The sequence below is a fragment of the Egretta garzetta genome, unplaced genomic scaffold (assembly GCF_000687185.1).
Source record: "Egretta garzetta isolate BGI_Z169 unplaced genomic scaffold, ASM68718v1 scaffold372, whole genome shotgun sequence".
In the NCBI taxonomy this organism is placed as follows: Eukaryota; Metazoa; Chordata; class Aves; order Pelecaniformes; family Ardeidae; genus Egretta; species Egretta garzetta.
In genome coordinates this window covers 642,897-656,279 of record NW_009258889.1, presented here as the reverse complement: position 1 = coordinate 656,279, position 13,383 = coordinate 642,897, and the positions used below count along the sequence as shown (strand labels likewise).

The window sequence follows — 13,383 nt, the reverse complement described above, 5'->3', positions numbered from 1 at the left end:
AGTGAAGGATAATTAACTCCTCATAATTTCTGGTAGGGCAAAACTATGTAAAGATTTTTAATGGTTCTTTTTCTGTCCTCTCCAAAGAGATTCAGAGTGTGAAAACCTGGATGTACAGTACCTGTTATAAAAATCACTCCCTGATTAGGTAATGACACAGGCTACCTACACATACAGGGTTGTGTAAGAGATCACTCATCTGATGTACTAGGGCTGGTGATTACCAGCTTGCCAGTGCACCTATCCATCTACAGTTTCACCTCCTGTGATGAAGACTGCTATCAAAAATCCATTGCTAATATAACCTTGTAATTTCATCATGAGATTACATGCCTAATAGCTCAGAAAGCAGACTTAATTTCCAAAAAAATGTTTCTGACACACTGTCACTGTTTTATAACCTCTGTCCTCTCAAGCAGCAGTAAATATCTGAAGATAAAAACAGCAATACCACCTCTAAAGCTGCAGCTGCAGCTAACCCTAATGAACGTGATCCACTCAATAACGTGATGTAGGACTGGACAAATCAAACCACTCTTGCCTCCTGAAAGTGCTGGAATTAAGAAATTAAAACTATTCAAATGTGCTGTTTCTGATAGTTTCTCAACAGAGAAGCACGGACTTTTAATTTACAACGAGCTACCTGTACCTAATGTATTAACAGTACTTGATATTTACCACTATGAAACTGTGAAATTAAGGGCACTAATTTCAATTTAATTGCACATATTCTGACAAAAGAGAAGGCAAGGACGCCTTCCCTTAGCCTCTCTGCTCTCATTGTCAAAGCTCTACAGTACAAGTTAGTCATCCTTCTGAACAGTACCACCGTTCCCTCGGCAAACAGCTCGGATACGCAGGACATCCTAGATGTCCTTGGACAAACAATTTTTAGCAAAATAGATCAAACATTACTTTTTTGGCTGAAATTGGTAGATCTCAAAATCTGCAGTAGTGGGTCCTCATTAATTTTGCTAGCCACTTCACAGTCACAGCCACGCTACTGATGAAAGCGGCCACTTACCGCACGTATGCAGAAGCCCTGCAGGGCCAGACAATCAGCCTCTACGCTGAGATCAAAACTACTTGTTAATTCAAGCCATAAAGGTCAACGCCACTATGCAGATTCCTCTGCCACTGTGTTTGGTAATGGCCAAGCTGACTGAGGAGTCTATAAGGTTAAGGAGGAAAGGATGTGGAAAGGACGCATCGTGCTGGTCTTTCACCTGTTAACATGCTGCTCTCGTCGTGTTGTGTTCATGGCTGAGAGATCCTTCTGGCAGATCTGACAAAAAAACAAGCCTGCATCCTCTAGGCTTGCCAGGGCTTCCTCTTTGGTTTCCTGCTGGAGGGTGAAGAGCCAAAGCCAGAGCACCGTCATGCTCCATGGATGGAAGATGGTGGGTATCTGGCAAAGAAGGGAGAGATGATCTAAGATAGAAAACTAAGAATCCTGCAGGAAAGGCACAGAACTGTTACTCTTCTCATTATGAGTTCATTAAACTAGACACGTAAAAATTAATTGCAATCTTTCTCTTGCATCTTCACATTTGATTTCTCGCCAGGGAACATACAAACTGCATTTTAAACCCTACAGGCCTGCGCTACCCTAGGAGCAGGAGGTGGCAATTCGTTCACGGTGCATCACACGTCAGAGCCCAACGAAGGGTAAGCTTTGGCTATAGCTTCTGGGGAGAACATGGAGTCTCATACACCACATATTAAAACACAGCAGATTTTCATGTCCATACAGAACCAACAGGGCCTTGACTTGTAAAGAACCAAACCAGAGTAAAATTGCTGCGAATTCAATTTATCTGTATAGAACATACTACCTTATAGACTGCTTGGAGAGCTACCAAAGACAGGGCTACCTCAGAGTCACATTTCCCTAACAGCTACCTAACACTGTCCCAAGGGAAGGGTGACAAAGTTCATCAATCCTGTTGGAATTTCATCTTGTTTCCAAGACAACAATTATCCCTCCAGAAATGAGCATAAAGTTAATTCAGCCTCAGAGAAGAGCTGGGAGAAAAGTACAGATAGTCCTTTAACAATAGAGAAAGCAAATTTTCTCAGCAAACTGGAGTGATTTATTCAGTGCTGCACACTGAGCCGCTAGGCTAGCTGGGAACAAAGCCCAGGAATCTGGACTGCTTCTCATGCAACCGTTCTCACCAGCCCGCAGGACTCTTTCTGCACGTATAAGAGCTAACAAGAGAAACGTACCATTCTCTGGTGGGTTCTGCTCCTGGCTTTCGTCAGGGAAATCCCCGCTGGCTACAGACTTTGGCAAGCTATCATCTGTGCTGTGTTTTAGCTGCTCAGGTGCCACTCTCTTGAACTGCTGCATTCTCTCCACTACCAGCTCTGCTACCCGCATCTTCGACCCCGCGAGCGGTGGTATCTTTGAGGTGGGTGAAGAGCAGGTCCCTGGCTGTGTAGCAGGATGGAAGGATAATGTAGTCTGGGAACAGCTACTCGGAGCATTTACTAGAGGGGGAGAAAACACCAGAGCTTTACCAGTCAGTTTTAAACGCATAGCTGAGCTGTCCAGAGAGCTGCTGGGAAGCCTTCCCCAACAGCAGCCTAAGCCTGGCTCAGTTTTGCACCAGCCATTCTTAAGAGGAAGAACTGGACAATGTGTTTAGCTATTACATGACTTTATACTTGATAACCACAGTAACAGCATCAGGCTTCCGTGCTTCAGTGGAGTTCAGATATCTCTATATTCCTTTTAGAGGAAGGAATATTAAGGAAGGCCTTGCCTGAAGGTCACTAGCAAGAGCAACAAGCAAGACAGCCCTACAGCCCCACTCTCCGCAGCGTTCCCGACGCAGGATGTCCTGTGGTTCCTGCTGTTCTTTGCTCTGATCTCCAAACCATATCTGTGACTCAAACTTTCAGGCTCTGAGCTGAAGGAACATGGAGTTCCCAAAGAGAGATGGCAACAAGCAGCAGGCAGAGGCAATGCCAGACTAACACCTCAGCACACTGCTGCTCTGCTTGAGGTATCCTGTGGCTATGGGCAGCAAGCAAGATGGGACGATACATCTCGCCAGCCCAGTATCAGCAACACACAGTTAAGAAAGGGTGATCAGGACAGGACAGGTACAAAGTAATCCTTCTCTTGGCTGACCTTATTTATCAGTTTAAGGACTTCCTGCACTGGTGACAGCATTCTGGCCATCATATTTAATAACCACTGAAGGACTAATTCTTTATGAATTAATCCAACACCTTTCTTAACTTTTTTTATATTTCTGGCCTTGACAACATCCAGTGGCAATATATTTCAGAATACAATGACGCATTGGGTGAAAAAGCACCTCGATATATTCTAAGCTTGCTTCTAGATGATTTGAGGGTGTTTTTCTCAGTTCTGATTTTGAAAAAAAAAAACCCACAGTGAATAATGACTCCCTGACACATCACTTTGTACCAAGGCTTCACCTTATTGAAGGACATCTGCCTGTCTGTAGCAGCCCTAGGTTAAACCCCTGGATAAGCAGCTAAGTGTAGATGGAAACACAGATGCAAGTCTGCTTCAACCAGTGCTGCTATGTGTCCCCTCCAGGTGGACTTCTGATGAGCTCCACTGAACTACAGAGTGTTTTCAGTCCCAGCCTATCTTCTGTTTGAAAGATTTCAGTTCACTCACCTGTCAGGGTCCTCTGGCTACACTCACTGGCCGCTGTACTCAGCTGGCTAGCAGGGAAAGGGTTTCTCTTTCCATCCCCTTGTGCAGTCTCACCACTACTACAGGCCTCAGCGTCACCATCTTCTTTGTGCACCAATGTTTGCTCCTTTGGACCCAAATCTTGAGGTAAGTTTGTTTCCTTCACTGCTAGTAAGTGATGATGGTTTTGGCTCTTAGCAGCAGCTTTGGTGCTTCTTAATTTCCTTCTTGCTGCAGTGCTCTTTGACCTGTTCTGAGCCCTCTTCGCTGCTTCAGCATCCGCAGCTTTTTTCTTCGCTCTACCCAAAAGATTTGCCCACAACTCTTTAAAATCATTGTCCTGTTCATCCATTGGCCTGCAGGTTCCAGTAATACTATGGCCTAATGACACTGTGAGGGCAGGAAGGCAGGGAAGATACCAGAGTCAGTTCAGCTTTGCATCCTCCGTGACCTGCAATTTTCACCAAGTCCCTTCCACCACCTCAAAGACCTCCATTCTCCAGACTTCAGTGAGGTCAACACAGTGGGCACTTCTCTGTTCTGACAGTTCATTCTTCCACACTTAATTCACAGCCATTTAGTGGAGCACATTCTCTCTCCAAGGACCTCACTTGCTTGCACACGTAATGCATCAACAAGTTGGTTCTTCAGAGGTCTCTAGACTGTAAGCACCTCGGTTCATACAGAGCATGCATAGGATCTTTGTGATATGCTATAGGGCTTCAGAAAGACATTTAATAAAGCCCTTAAATAAAGAAACAAAATAAGGTGATTAGGTAGGATGGTATAGGCAGATGCACTGTGGGACAGGGCTGGGGTAGATCTTTGAAGGAGGAAAGAATTTGTATAAAATAGTAAGATTAGAAAAACTATGTATTGACCAAAAACACTATCACTGTAATTGTTCTACAGACATGCACAAACCACATTAGGAAAGAAGAGGAAAGCTTTCAAAACAGATACCTGATACTGGGTAGGCTTTTGTCCTGCAGCTTAGGGTTTGAGACAGTCCTTTTTTTATATGCATTCACACTTACATTTATATAACACAAGACCAGGGAATGCAGCAGGGGAGAAAAAAAAAAAGCCCTGTCCTTCAGATCAAGCAGCTATTCCAGAGTGTAAAATTCTGCTTTGCGACACAGCGGCTTTAAAAAGGAGAGCCCGACCTCATTTTGAGACGTAAATAAAGGCAGTTTCTGGCATTTCAGAAGGGTTTCTGGGACAAGGCTGACAACAACTCTATCAAACACGTTCAGCCTTTCTCTCCTCTTACCTCCACGGCTGCTCACACTCAGGATTAGCTCTCCTGCTAACTAATACTGAACACTTCCTCTGAGTACTCAATAAACCATGGCACTGACCATGTTTCACAAACTGCTGTCAAATACACAAAGTAAACAGACTAAAGAAATGGTATTTTCAAATGAGTTTCTTAATCTTTTCAGCTACAGTAAGAACAGCAGTACTAGCTAGGGATTACTTGGAACAGCACCAGGTACAATGCCCAGATGGAAATGCCATCAACCCCCAGGCAACATTAAAACTAGATCTCTATTCTTAGACATTTTGATTGTCCTCTTCTTCCTAGTCCTAAGTTCACTATGGTGCTGGCTATTTTACCAGAGGTTTTATATTGCTCCCAAACCCTATTTCTTTTAAGCCTAAACCAGTGTGTTTCACTTGGAATGGCAGCAGCTGTGGTTCAGTTTCTCCAGTAAAGCTCTGGGCACAGACAGACTCAAAAAGCAGGAAAAACACATGCGAGATTGTTTTCTCAAATGGCTTGGCTGCAGACATGCGAGGCTAAGGAATGCTGGTTACACACTTTCATGGGTCAGCCTTTCCTATAAGCAATTACAGATGTTAATGGATGTATTTATTTTAAACTCGGGCTCCCAAACCAGCAGAGGATTTTGCTGTGAATCTTGGAGTCATTTCCTGTTAGAGAGAAACTGAACTTTTATGTAGCCAGTTCATAAATTTAATTTTCCTGGACAGAATCTTTGTGTAGTTATCACTGTAAATTGACCATTTTCTTCTAAGTCGGAGACAGCATGTGGAGAAAAACAGAACCTCACATCCTCCATGGCTTTAAATACGTCTCGCAGACACATTTGTACTGTCATATTATTTACGGTGAGTTCCTGATATTAAACTTTGAAACAGATCAGCACTTTTGTGTTTGCAATCAGTGTTCAGTGCCCCAGGTAGACCAAGTCAGACATACAAATGATGCAAAACTAACTAAGATTTTATCTGTCTTACTCCCCCCTTTCCAGACTTGTACTTACAGCCTCCTGCTCTGTTCAACATCTCAGTATTTCTGATGCTGCTGCTACTGGTGTACCCAAGAGCCAGCTTTGGCACCAGTTTGTAAAGCTCAAAAAGTAATGTCTTTGAAAAGACTTTCTTTCAGTATAGTATTCAATTCATTTTGGAAGATTTTAGGACTCAACAAATCATAAAGCTGGTCAAATAAAATAAACAGCAGCACTTACCTATCCACTCAGATGCCAAATCTATAGCCCAGCTGTGTCCTTCAGTAAACATGGATCAGCAAAATGGTACAAAGCAGAACCAGTAAGAGTGAAAGACGGAACCTGGAAAATGGAAGGAAAAGGTTAGATTTTCTGTATTTTGTACTGACTGCTCTTTTTGCTCAAGTTCCAATCTGCAGGGGGAGGGAGACAGCAACAGCACATGTTCTAATGATGCTAAGTTCTGCCACTTCCATTGACCTGTGTATCTGAAATATGTGGGTGAGTTAGACGTATTGCTCAGGGTCAGCTCAGCTCAGCACTGCGGCCCCAGCAGTGAGCAGCACCGCATGCTGCTGCAGAAAAAGCCCAGAACCCTTCAGAAGGCAGAACAGGTCAGACAGACTGGATAAAGCCCTGAGGAACCTGGTCTGACTCCATTGCTGACCCTGCTTTGAGCAGGACATTGGGACTAGAGACCTCCTGAGGTCACTTCTAGCCTGAGTTATCCTATCATCCTACAAATAGCCCCTCCTTGCCTTTTCCATTTGGCACTAATTTTGTTTCCTGGTAACTTTCTTGAAACCGGAACCACAGCAGTTAATTCTTACAGAAATCCACCCATGTTACTATCATAACCCTCCAGCCATGTAAAAACCTCACCTTTTTGATCCTGACATTTTTAGGCTCACAGGCATCTACTGAATTGATTTCCCTGGTTTAACTGAAAAGTTAAAAGTTTCCAAGAGAAAATATCCCTTTTCATCAGTTCTCAGTTTGCTGCTTTTGCACTTCACCAACGGCCTGCTGTTGAGACAAGGAGGACAGAAGCTCCAAATCCACTCTCTTTACACCACTCAGTATTTTATTAAATTATATGTATCATATGCTCCAGTGTCTGTGCTCTAAGAGTCCCAGTCTTCTCTCTTCCTAGGGGAATCTTTCCTGGCCCTTCATAACCTCCATCAATATTCCCTGAACCTCCTTTCACTCCCCGTTGCTTTTTCTGAGACACGTTGACCAGTACTGCCAACAGAAGACTGCTGATAGTGCTGATGAAGAAGTTTTATGTTGTTCACATCCCTTCCCCATCCAGGCCTTGCAGATCCTAACATCTTATCTGCTTTGTTTTGAAAGCACCTGGTTGTTGAGCAAAGGTTTTCCCTGAACAGAGATGCCCAGGGCTCTTTCAGTATCTGATATCATTAAGGTGTTCCATACGATTCATCTCTTTTTCCACCTCCATGCTCTACTTTACACTCCTCCACACTGAAGTTCATGATCTACTGCACTACCTGCAGCTTGGAGCCTGCTGGAATCACCTCTGATCTTGACTGAGATGAAAAAGCTGCGTCACTGCCCAGTGGGACCCAGGCACACGCTGAGGCGGATTCAGAACGAACCCTTGGATGCTCTTTGCAACCTTTCAGCCAGTTTCCTCTCTCAGATAGTTTACCATTCATAATTCGTTACCCCCCTCCCCCTCTCAAAGGATTTCTGAGCAAGCTCCATTAATTTGTTCTTTATTTCCCGATTTGTTGACAAATTCAAACCACTCCATTGGACTACTGAGAGACAGTCTACTGGAGAAACTAGGCTACCATGTTGGTAAGTTGCTACCGGGTTAAAAATATATAATGACAGACATCTACAAGTAACTTCATGATCATTTCAACCAGTTTAGTAGGTACATATAAAAGACTTACTTACTGCCTTGTAATTACTTAGCTCAATCATAGAATCCCCCTTAAAAAAACCCCCAACCAAACCAACAGGTAAAACATCTGCTACCCTCCCACCTTCCAAAGCAGCTTCTCTTTTAACAACTGAAAGCGTATTTCTACCAGCAGTCCAACCATGTGATACTATCTCTTCTGAGCTCTCAAATATACAACATCTGGGCCTGCTCACCTGTCTCTTTAAACTGTCTATTTGTTCCAGGAACAATTCTCCTGCTATTTCAGTCTCCAAGAATATGTCATCATTGTGGCTAGAAAGCGTAGATCAGCGCTAGGTAGGCCTCAACAACTTGTACCCAGTAGATACTTTCTCCCCTCTCGACCCCCACAGTGCTGCCTCAGTACATATCCTCCTCAATTACTTACCTTTACAGAAAGCCTGACTGTATATCTTCAAAAAAATAAAGGAAACCTCTGGAGCAATTTCCTGGGTTCCACAAGAAATACTAGGGGAAGTGGGATTATTTAACACTAGAAAGCGAAGCAAAAAGTAACCTGAATTTTTTTTCATACATGCCATTTCCTTGTGGTAAAAGTACAAATCACCCCGTTCTGCAGACAGATCCTCTCTCCGCCATCTCCACCAGCGAAACAGTGGGAGCATTCCTAACTGGGTGTAGGAACACACGGTGCTGAGTGTGCAGCACCCGTCTCCGCTAGACAGGAAACATGGAGCGAGGCTGTGCTCTGTGTGCCAGGCAGAGTGGGTTGCTGCAGGAAGGGTGGCACTTTTCTCGGCTGGAGCACCTTCTCCCACTTCCTCCACCAGCAAAATCAACATAGGAGTGGTCCTGACAGTCCTGTAAGGCAGGCCAGAACTTAAGGAAAAGTCAAAGAATGGGATTAAAGTGACTGATATCACCTCAGTCTTCAGAAATGAGTGAACTGCCACGGCCCGCATGAACCTAGGCTGCTAATTACAGAGTGTTGACAGCGGACAGGATGATGGGATGCACGCTGTTATGTTGGCACTGAAAGTTTTATCGCCCCACTCCCCTTCTCCTTTTTGGAAAGTTGCGGCCTGAAAATCTGAAGGTTGGTAGCAAAGCTTTCAATCAAGCCAGTCCAAATACTGCAAAGGGAAAGAATTTCTCTAGTGTTTGTTCTGGAAACCACACCAGAAGGCGGTCCCTAGGGATTCTTCCAGACCAAATCCTGTAACAAAAAAACCTTCCTACAGGTTCCTGATGGAGAAGAACCTACACGTCAACAGCGTAACTTCTGAAAAAGTGTATTACCCTCCGAACTTTTTAGAGACTCTCTTCACTAGAGCCTGTTCTCTCCAGGTTCCTGCACTAACCAATACCTTGATCACTGACACTACAAAGACACAACACCAGATCTGTACAGTGCAGGGTTTCTGTGTTTGAAGAAGTACAAATAAATTAACATGGACAACCGCTTGTTCTATGAGGAGAGAACAAATGTAAGTGCAGAACAGGAATTCAAAGTCAGGTACCAACCCTCTTGTCCTGGTCCCTGTCAGCTTCCTGTGCCAGAAAAGGAAAACAAAACCTGACATGGAAATACAGGAAAGGACAAATGAACTCAACTCCAGGAAATAATAGTTATAAAAATCATAATCTCTAACGAGCAATCTTAGCAATGACCAGTATTGATGTCTGCCTGACACTACCCACCTACATTACCTGATATCCTGTCAGAGCACCGTGCTCACATTTCTTTTGAAGACTACACCTCCCCCTGCTAACACCTTGTACATATGGTAAAGCATTTCATAGCTAGTAAAAAATCTACCACATTCCAGACATGAATTTTAAATCACTACTTACATGACAAAATGCCCTTCTCTTTCAAACGCTGTTGAAACTAACCTTACCTTTATAAAGCACTTCACCGAAATAGAAAATTCTTACTTTATACCTCCTCTGGAAGGATAAAGGGGAAGTGAACATAAAAATAAAGACTAACGGTTGCTCAGGTGCAAATGCTCATGGCTTGTATGCAAACACAGTAGCATACGAATCAGAAATATATGCAGCTGGTGTTTCAAAAATGCTTCTTTGATTTGACTGAAAACAACAAGAAATCATTAATTGAAACAGAAAACTACAATTGAGAATTAAGGACTGAATAAAAACATTTCACTAGAGGTCCCCAAAATCAATAGAGAGAACAATACTTATTAAAACCTAATTTGGTTTTCAGAGAAGGAAAAGTAATCATAGTAATAATAAAAACAAATATGTAAAATAACATCATGATAAGGGAATTGGTGAGCACTGAATATAAAAAGGGAATTGTATTAAAAAGAGAGGGAGGTAAAATTACATAAGATTAGTTTTATGGTCAGAAAAGTTAAGGACTTTCAAGAAGATCTTTTGATGTACATCAAAACCAAAAAAGGAAAACCTACTGAGGCCGCTAGATCATCATAAAACAAACTGTAAAACTGTTAATGCCGAGAATATGCAGAACTAAATATTATTTTAATATCCATCCCATGACGCTGATGAAAGTAGCCTATTCTAGCAGTAATCCAAAGCGTACTGAACAGCAGCTACATGGAGGTATTTCTGCCAACAGGATCAGATCATTTGCAAGCAGAAGTCACTGTGATTTTTCAAAAAGGACAATTAGGGAAGTAAACACCCATCTCTCAGACTGAGATCAATGCCAGGGGGTTAAAGAAATGGCTTCTATGGGAATTGATGAATGAAGATGGATAATAGAATTAACAATAGTCAACACAGTTTTATGAAAACCAAGATCTCCTATGCTAAGCTAATACCTTTTTAATGAGTCCTCTGTGTGTTAACAGAGGTGTAATTCTTCTGTAAACCATTAAAGAGGTATCAAGGGACAAAATGGTTAATTAAAATCATACAAAATCAATACAACACATTTAAAATTATTAGAATGTAGCTAGATAGATTTCAAAATGCAAGTGCAAACAGCAGTCATCGAGGACATACGTTTCTGGTACCAACCCACAGCAATTAACTCTCTGCCTATCTTGTCTTCAATTACTTAGACTTAGGAAATGAGTTAGGAGAGACATAAACCACCACTGATGAAGCTGTCTGATGATGCAGAGAAAGGAACCGTTAGGCAGTGCTGATGACAGACAGAGGCAGAAGGATGCAAACCACGTGGTAAACTATCACAAAGTCATCGTTTTGGGACAAGGCCATACTTACAGGATGGGTAAGTCTAAGGAAAGCAATGACTACAGAGTTAGGATGGATAATCAGAACAATGGCAGGTCCCTGTAGGAGTCTGTGGCCATACCGATACGTATACTGTAAAGAGGTTAATTTCCTTTATAGCGGTGGAATTGTTACAGTGAACCTACAGCACGATTCGTTCAAAAGGGGACACACTGCCCGCGGGTCACAGAGCGCCAGCGGCACACAGCTTTAGGAAGAGTGCTGTTTCAACCTGCCTTTCAGTAGCCAGTACAAAGCCTTACCCAGCCCATCACCCTTCCAAACTCAGAGATGGATAATTCTGACCATGTCAAACAATGCCATCATTCTGTAGATCAAGAATGGAGCAATCAGCGTTACAGATGTTTGTGGCAAGAAAATCAACTGAATAATTAATGAAAAAGTGAATACAGAGACAAATAAGAACACTTCAATGTGAAATACTCAAGCCATTTCTCTCCAGGAAGACGGTTTTCTAAAGAGCACGTTCACTTAAAACAACGGAGTTCTACCGATACTATTTTTTCCCCCAAAAAGTGTAGCTTCTGATTTGTGATTATGTCAAAGCTTATCATCACAAAAGCCAAATAAATAGAAAGATGCTTGCTTTGAAAAGGTGACCAAACTCATCATAGATTTCTACAGGTGATCTAATAATGTATCTTTTACACTAACATTTCATTCATTTATAACAATAAATAATGTGCTCTCTTCTCAGCAAAAATCACAGTTAAGACCTACAGTAAAACACACAACATACTACTTCGTTAGTATGTTGCTTTATGATGTTCCCATGCTGTCATATCTGTTCTCCACACTCCAGCGACCATCATAAACAGGCTTGGTTTACTGTTATGAAAACGTATTTTTAAATTTCTTCCTATTAAAATATCTTCTCCTTTTATTAACTTAGTTCCTTCGCCTTCTCAATATTCAAATATATTGTTACCTATAGACTTGCTGTGAGTGCTCTGGGAAACTCTGGTATCATACCAATGATCTCAGGGATTCATAAATGTGTATCTTCCACCGACGACTACAATAACCGCAGGAGGTCAGCTCTCAGACAATGATGCCAACTTATCTGTGATTAGCTTTCCGGAAAATTCTTTCTACAAACTCTGGACAAGGGCCTTGAATTCAGCTGAGGATGCTGAAGTATAGTTTGAGTTTCACTAGCATACAATAATGTGCCAACCATACTGTTTAAATTGCTATTTTCTACCCTTTTGACAGTTTCTTTGGGAAAAAAAAATGTAATGAAAATTGACCCAGTGGGAAAAACAAAATGCTCAAAAGAACTCGAGGTCCATTTTCTTCCAAACGTAAAGCTTATGATAAAGTTTCTGTTTCCAGTCTGTCTCTGACACATCCATACAGTGTAAAGTACTAAAATGACTTCTGGCTATCCAGAAGACTGTTTTAATTCAAACAGCAAAATCAAAGGAGAGAAGAGGAACCGGGGGGTAGATGAAGAACAGATTCTTAAGTAGATATAAAAGCCAACCACACAAGAGTCTTTTTTTGCAGTGAAAACAATGACTGTACCCAACCTGCAATTTTTTTTGAGTTTATACAGGAGCCGAAAGACGGGGAGCATCAGTCAATGTTACTGCCTTTGGGTTTTACTAGAGTCAAACTATTTACTGCAAATAACATGTTTTTCCCCAGCAAATGCGTAATTTCTGCTTTATTTCAAAAGTACGTGGTTACAAGAAGCACCTGTGTATCTGCAGGATCAGAGACAGAGCATCAGTAGAACAGCTGACACCTACTGTTGCCCCTCAGGGCGGGCCCATACGCTGTTCCCCGTGCTCCCAAGCCTGGAAGAGAAAGATAAAATTCCACCTTGCTTCACAAAGCGGCCAGCAGACTCCTCAGAATTGCTTGCCCTGATAACACTGCTTGAAAGAAGTTTGCTTTGAGACTGGACACATTAAGCAGAGTTTAACTGATCTTCCTAGCAGTCAGCACATGCTTAAACTCTTGACGCCCTTGTCACCAGGCCTTCCACTGGACACATTAAGCAGAGTTTAACTGATCTTCCTAGTAGTCAGCGCAAGCTTAAACTCTGACGCCCCTGTCACCAGGCCTTCCACTGGACACCTTGGCCTTCACTTTACCACTGAATTTTTGCTTTTGATGCCACGTTAACGTCAAGGATGGCGGCTTCGTTCTACTCAACAGCTGTGGCGCAGCAACGACCTACCCAACCTGCGGTCCCCTAATGTGTCAGCGCTTCAAGGCCACGCTCAGCGGCGCCCCAAGGCCTCTGCTCCCAGCTGTAACCGTGACAGGCCCCTGAGGGCGGGACC

At 42.6% G+C, this 13,383-nt stretch overlaps 2 protein-coding genes across 2 annotated transcripts in view; both read right to left on the bottom strand.

Moving 5' to 3' along the window:
* Positions 1-8,485, bottom strand: part of SLX4 (SLX4 structure-specific endonuclease subunit) — a 29,457-nt gene extending 20,972 nt beyond the window's left edge. Inside the window, 6 exon segments of the mRNA XM_035889665.1 lie at positions 1,227-1,357; positions 1,359-1,408; positions 2,230-2,493; positions 3,662-4,424; positions 6,181-6,282; positions 8,412-8,485. Coding sequence (XP_035745558.1) covers positions 1,227-1,357; positions 1,359-1,408; positions 2,230-2,493; positions 3,662-4,031 — 815 coding nt within the window. The 5' untranslated portion in view covers positions 4,032-4,424; positions 6,181-6,282; positions 8,412-8,485.
* Positions 8,486-8,631: 146 nt separating this feature from the next.
* Positions 8,632-13,383, bottom strand: part of TRAP1 (TNF receptor associated protein 1) — a 34,867-nt gene continuing 30,115 nt past the window's right edge. The window contains exon 19 of the transcript XR_004841354.1: positions 8,632-8,698. The gene's annotated coding sequence lies outside the window, so the exon portion shown is untranslated. The remainder of the gene's footprint in view (positions 8,699-13,383) is intronic.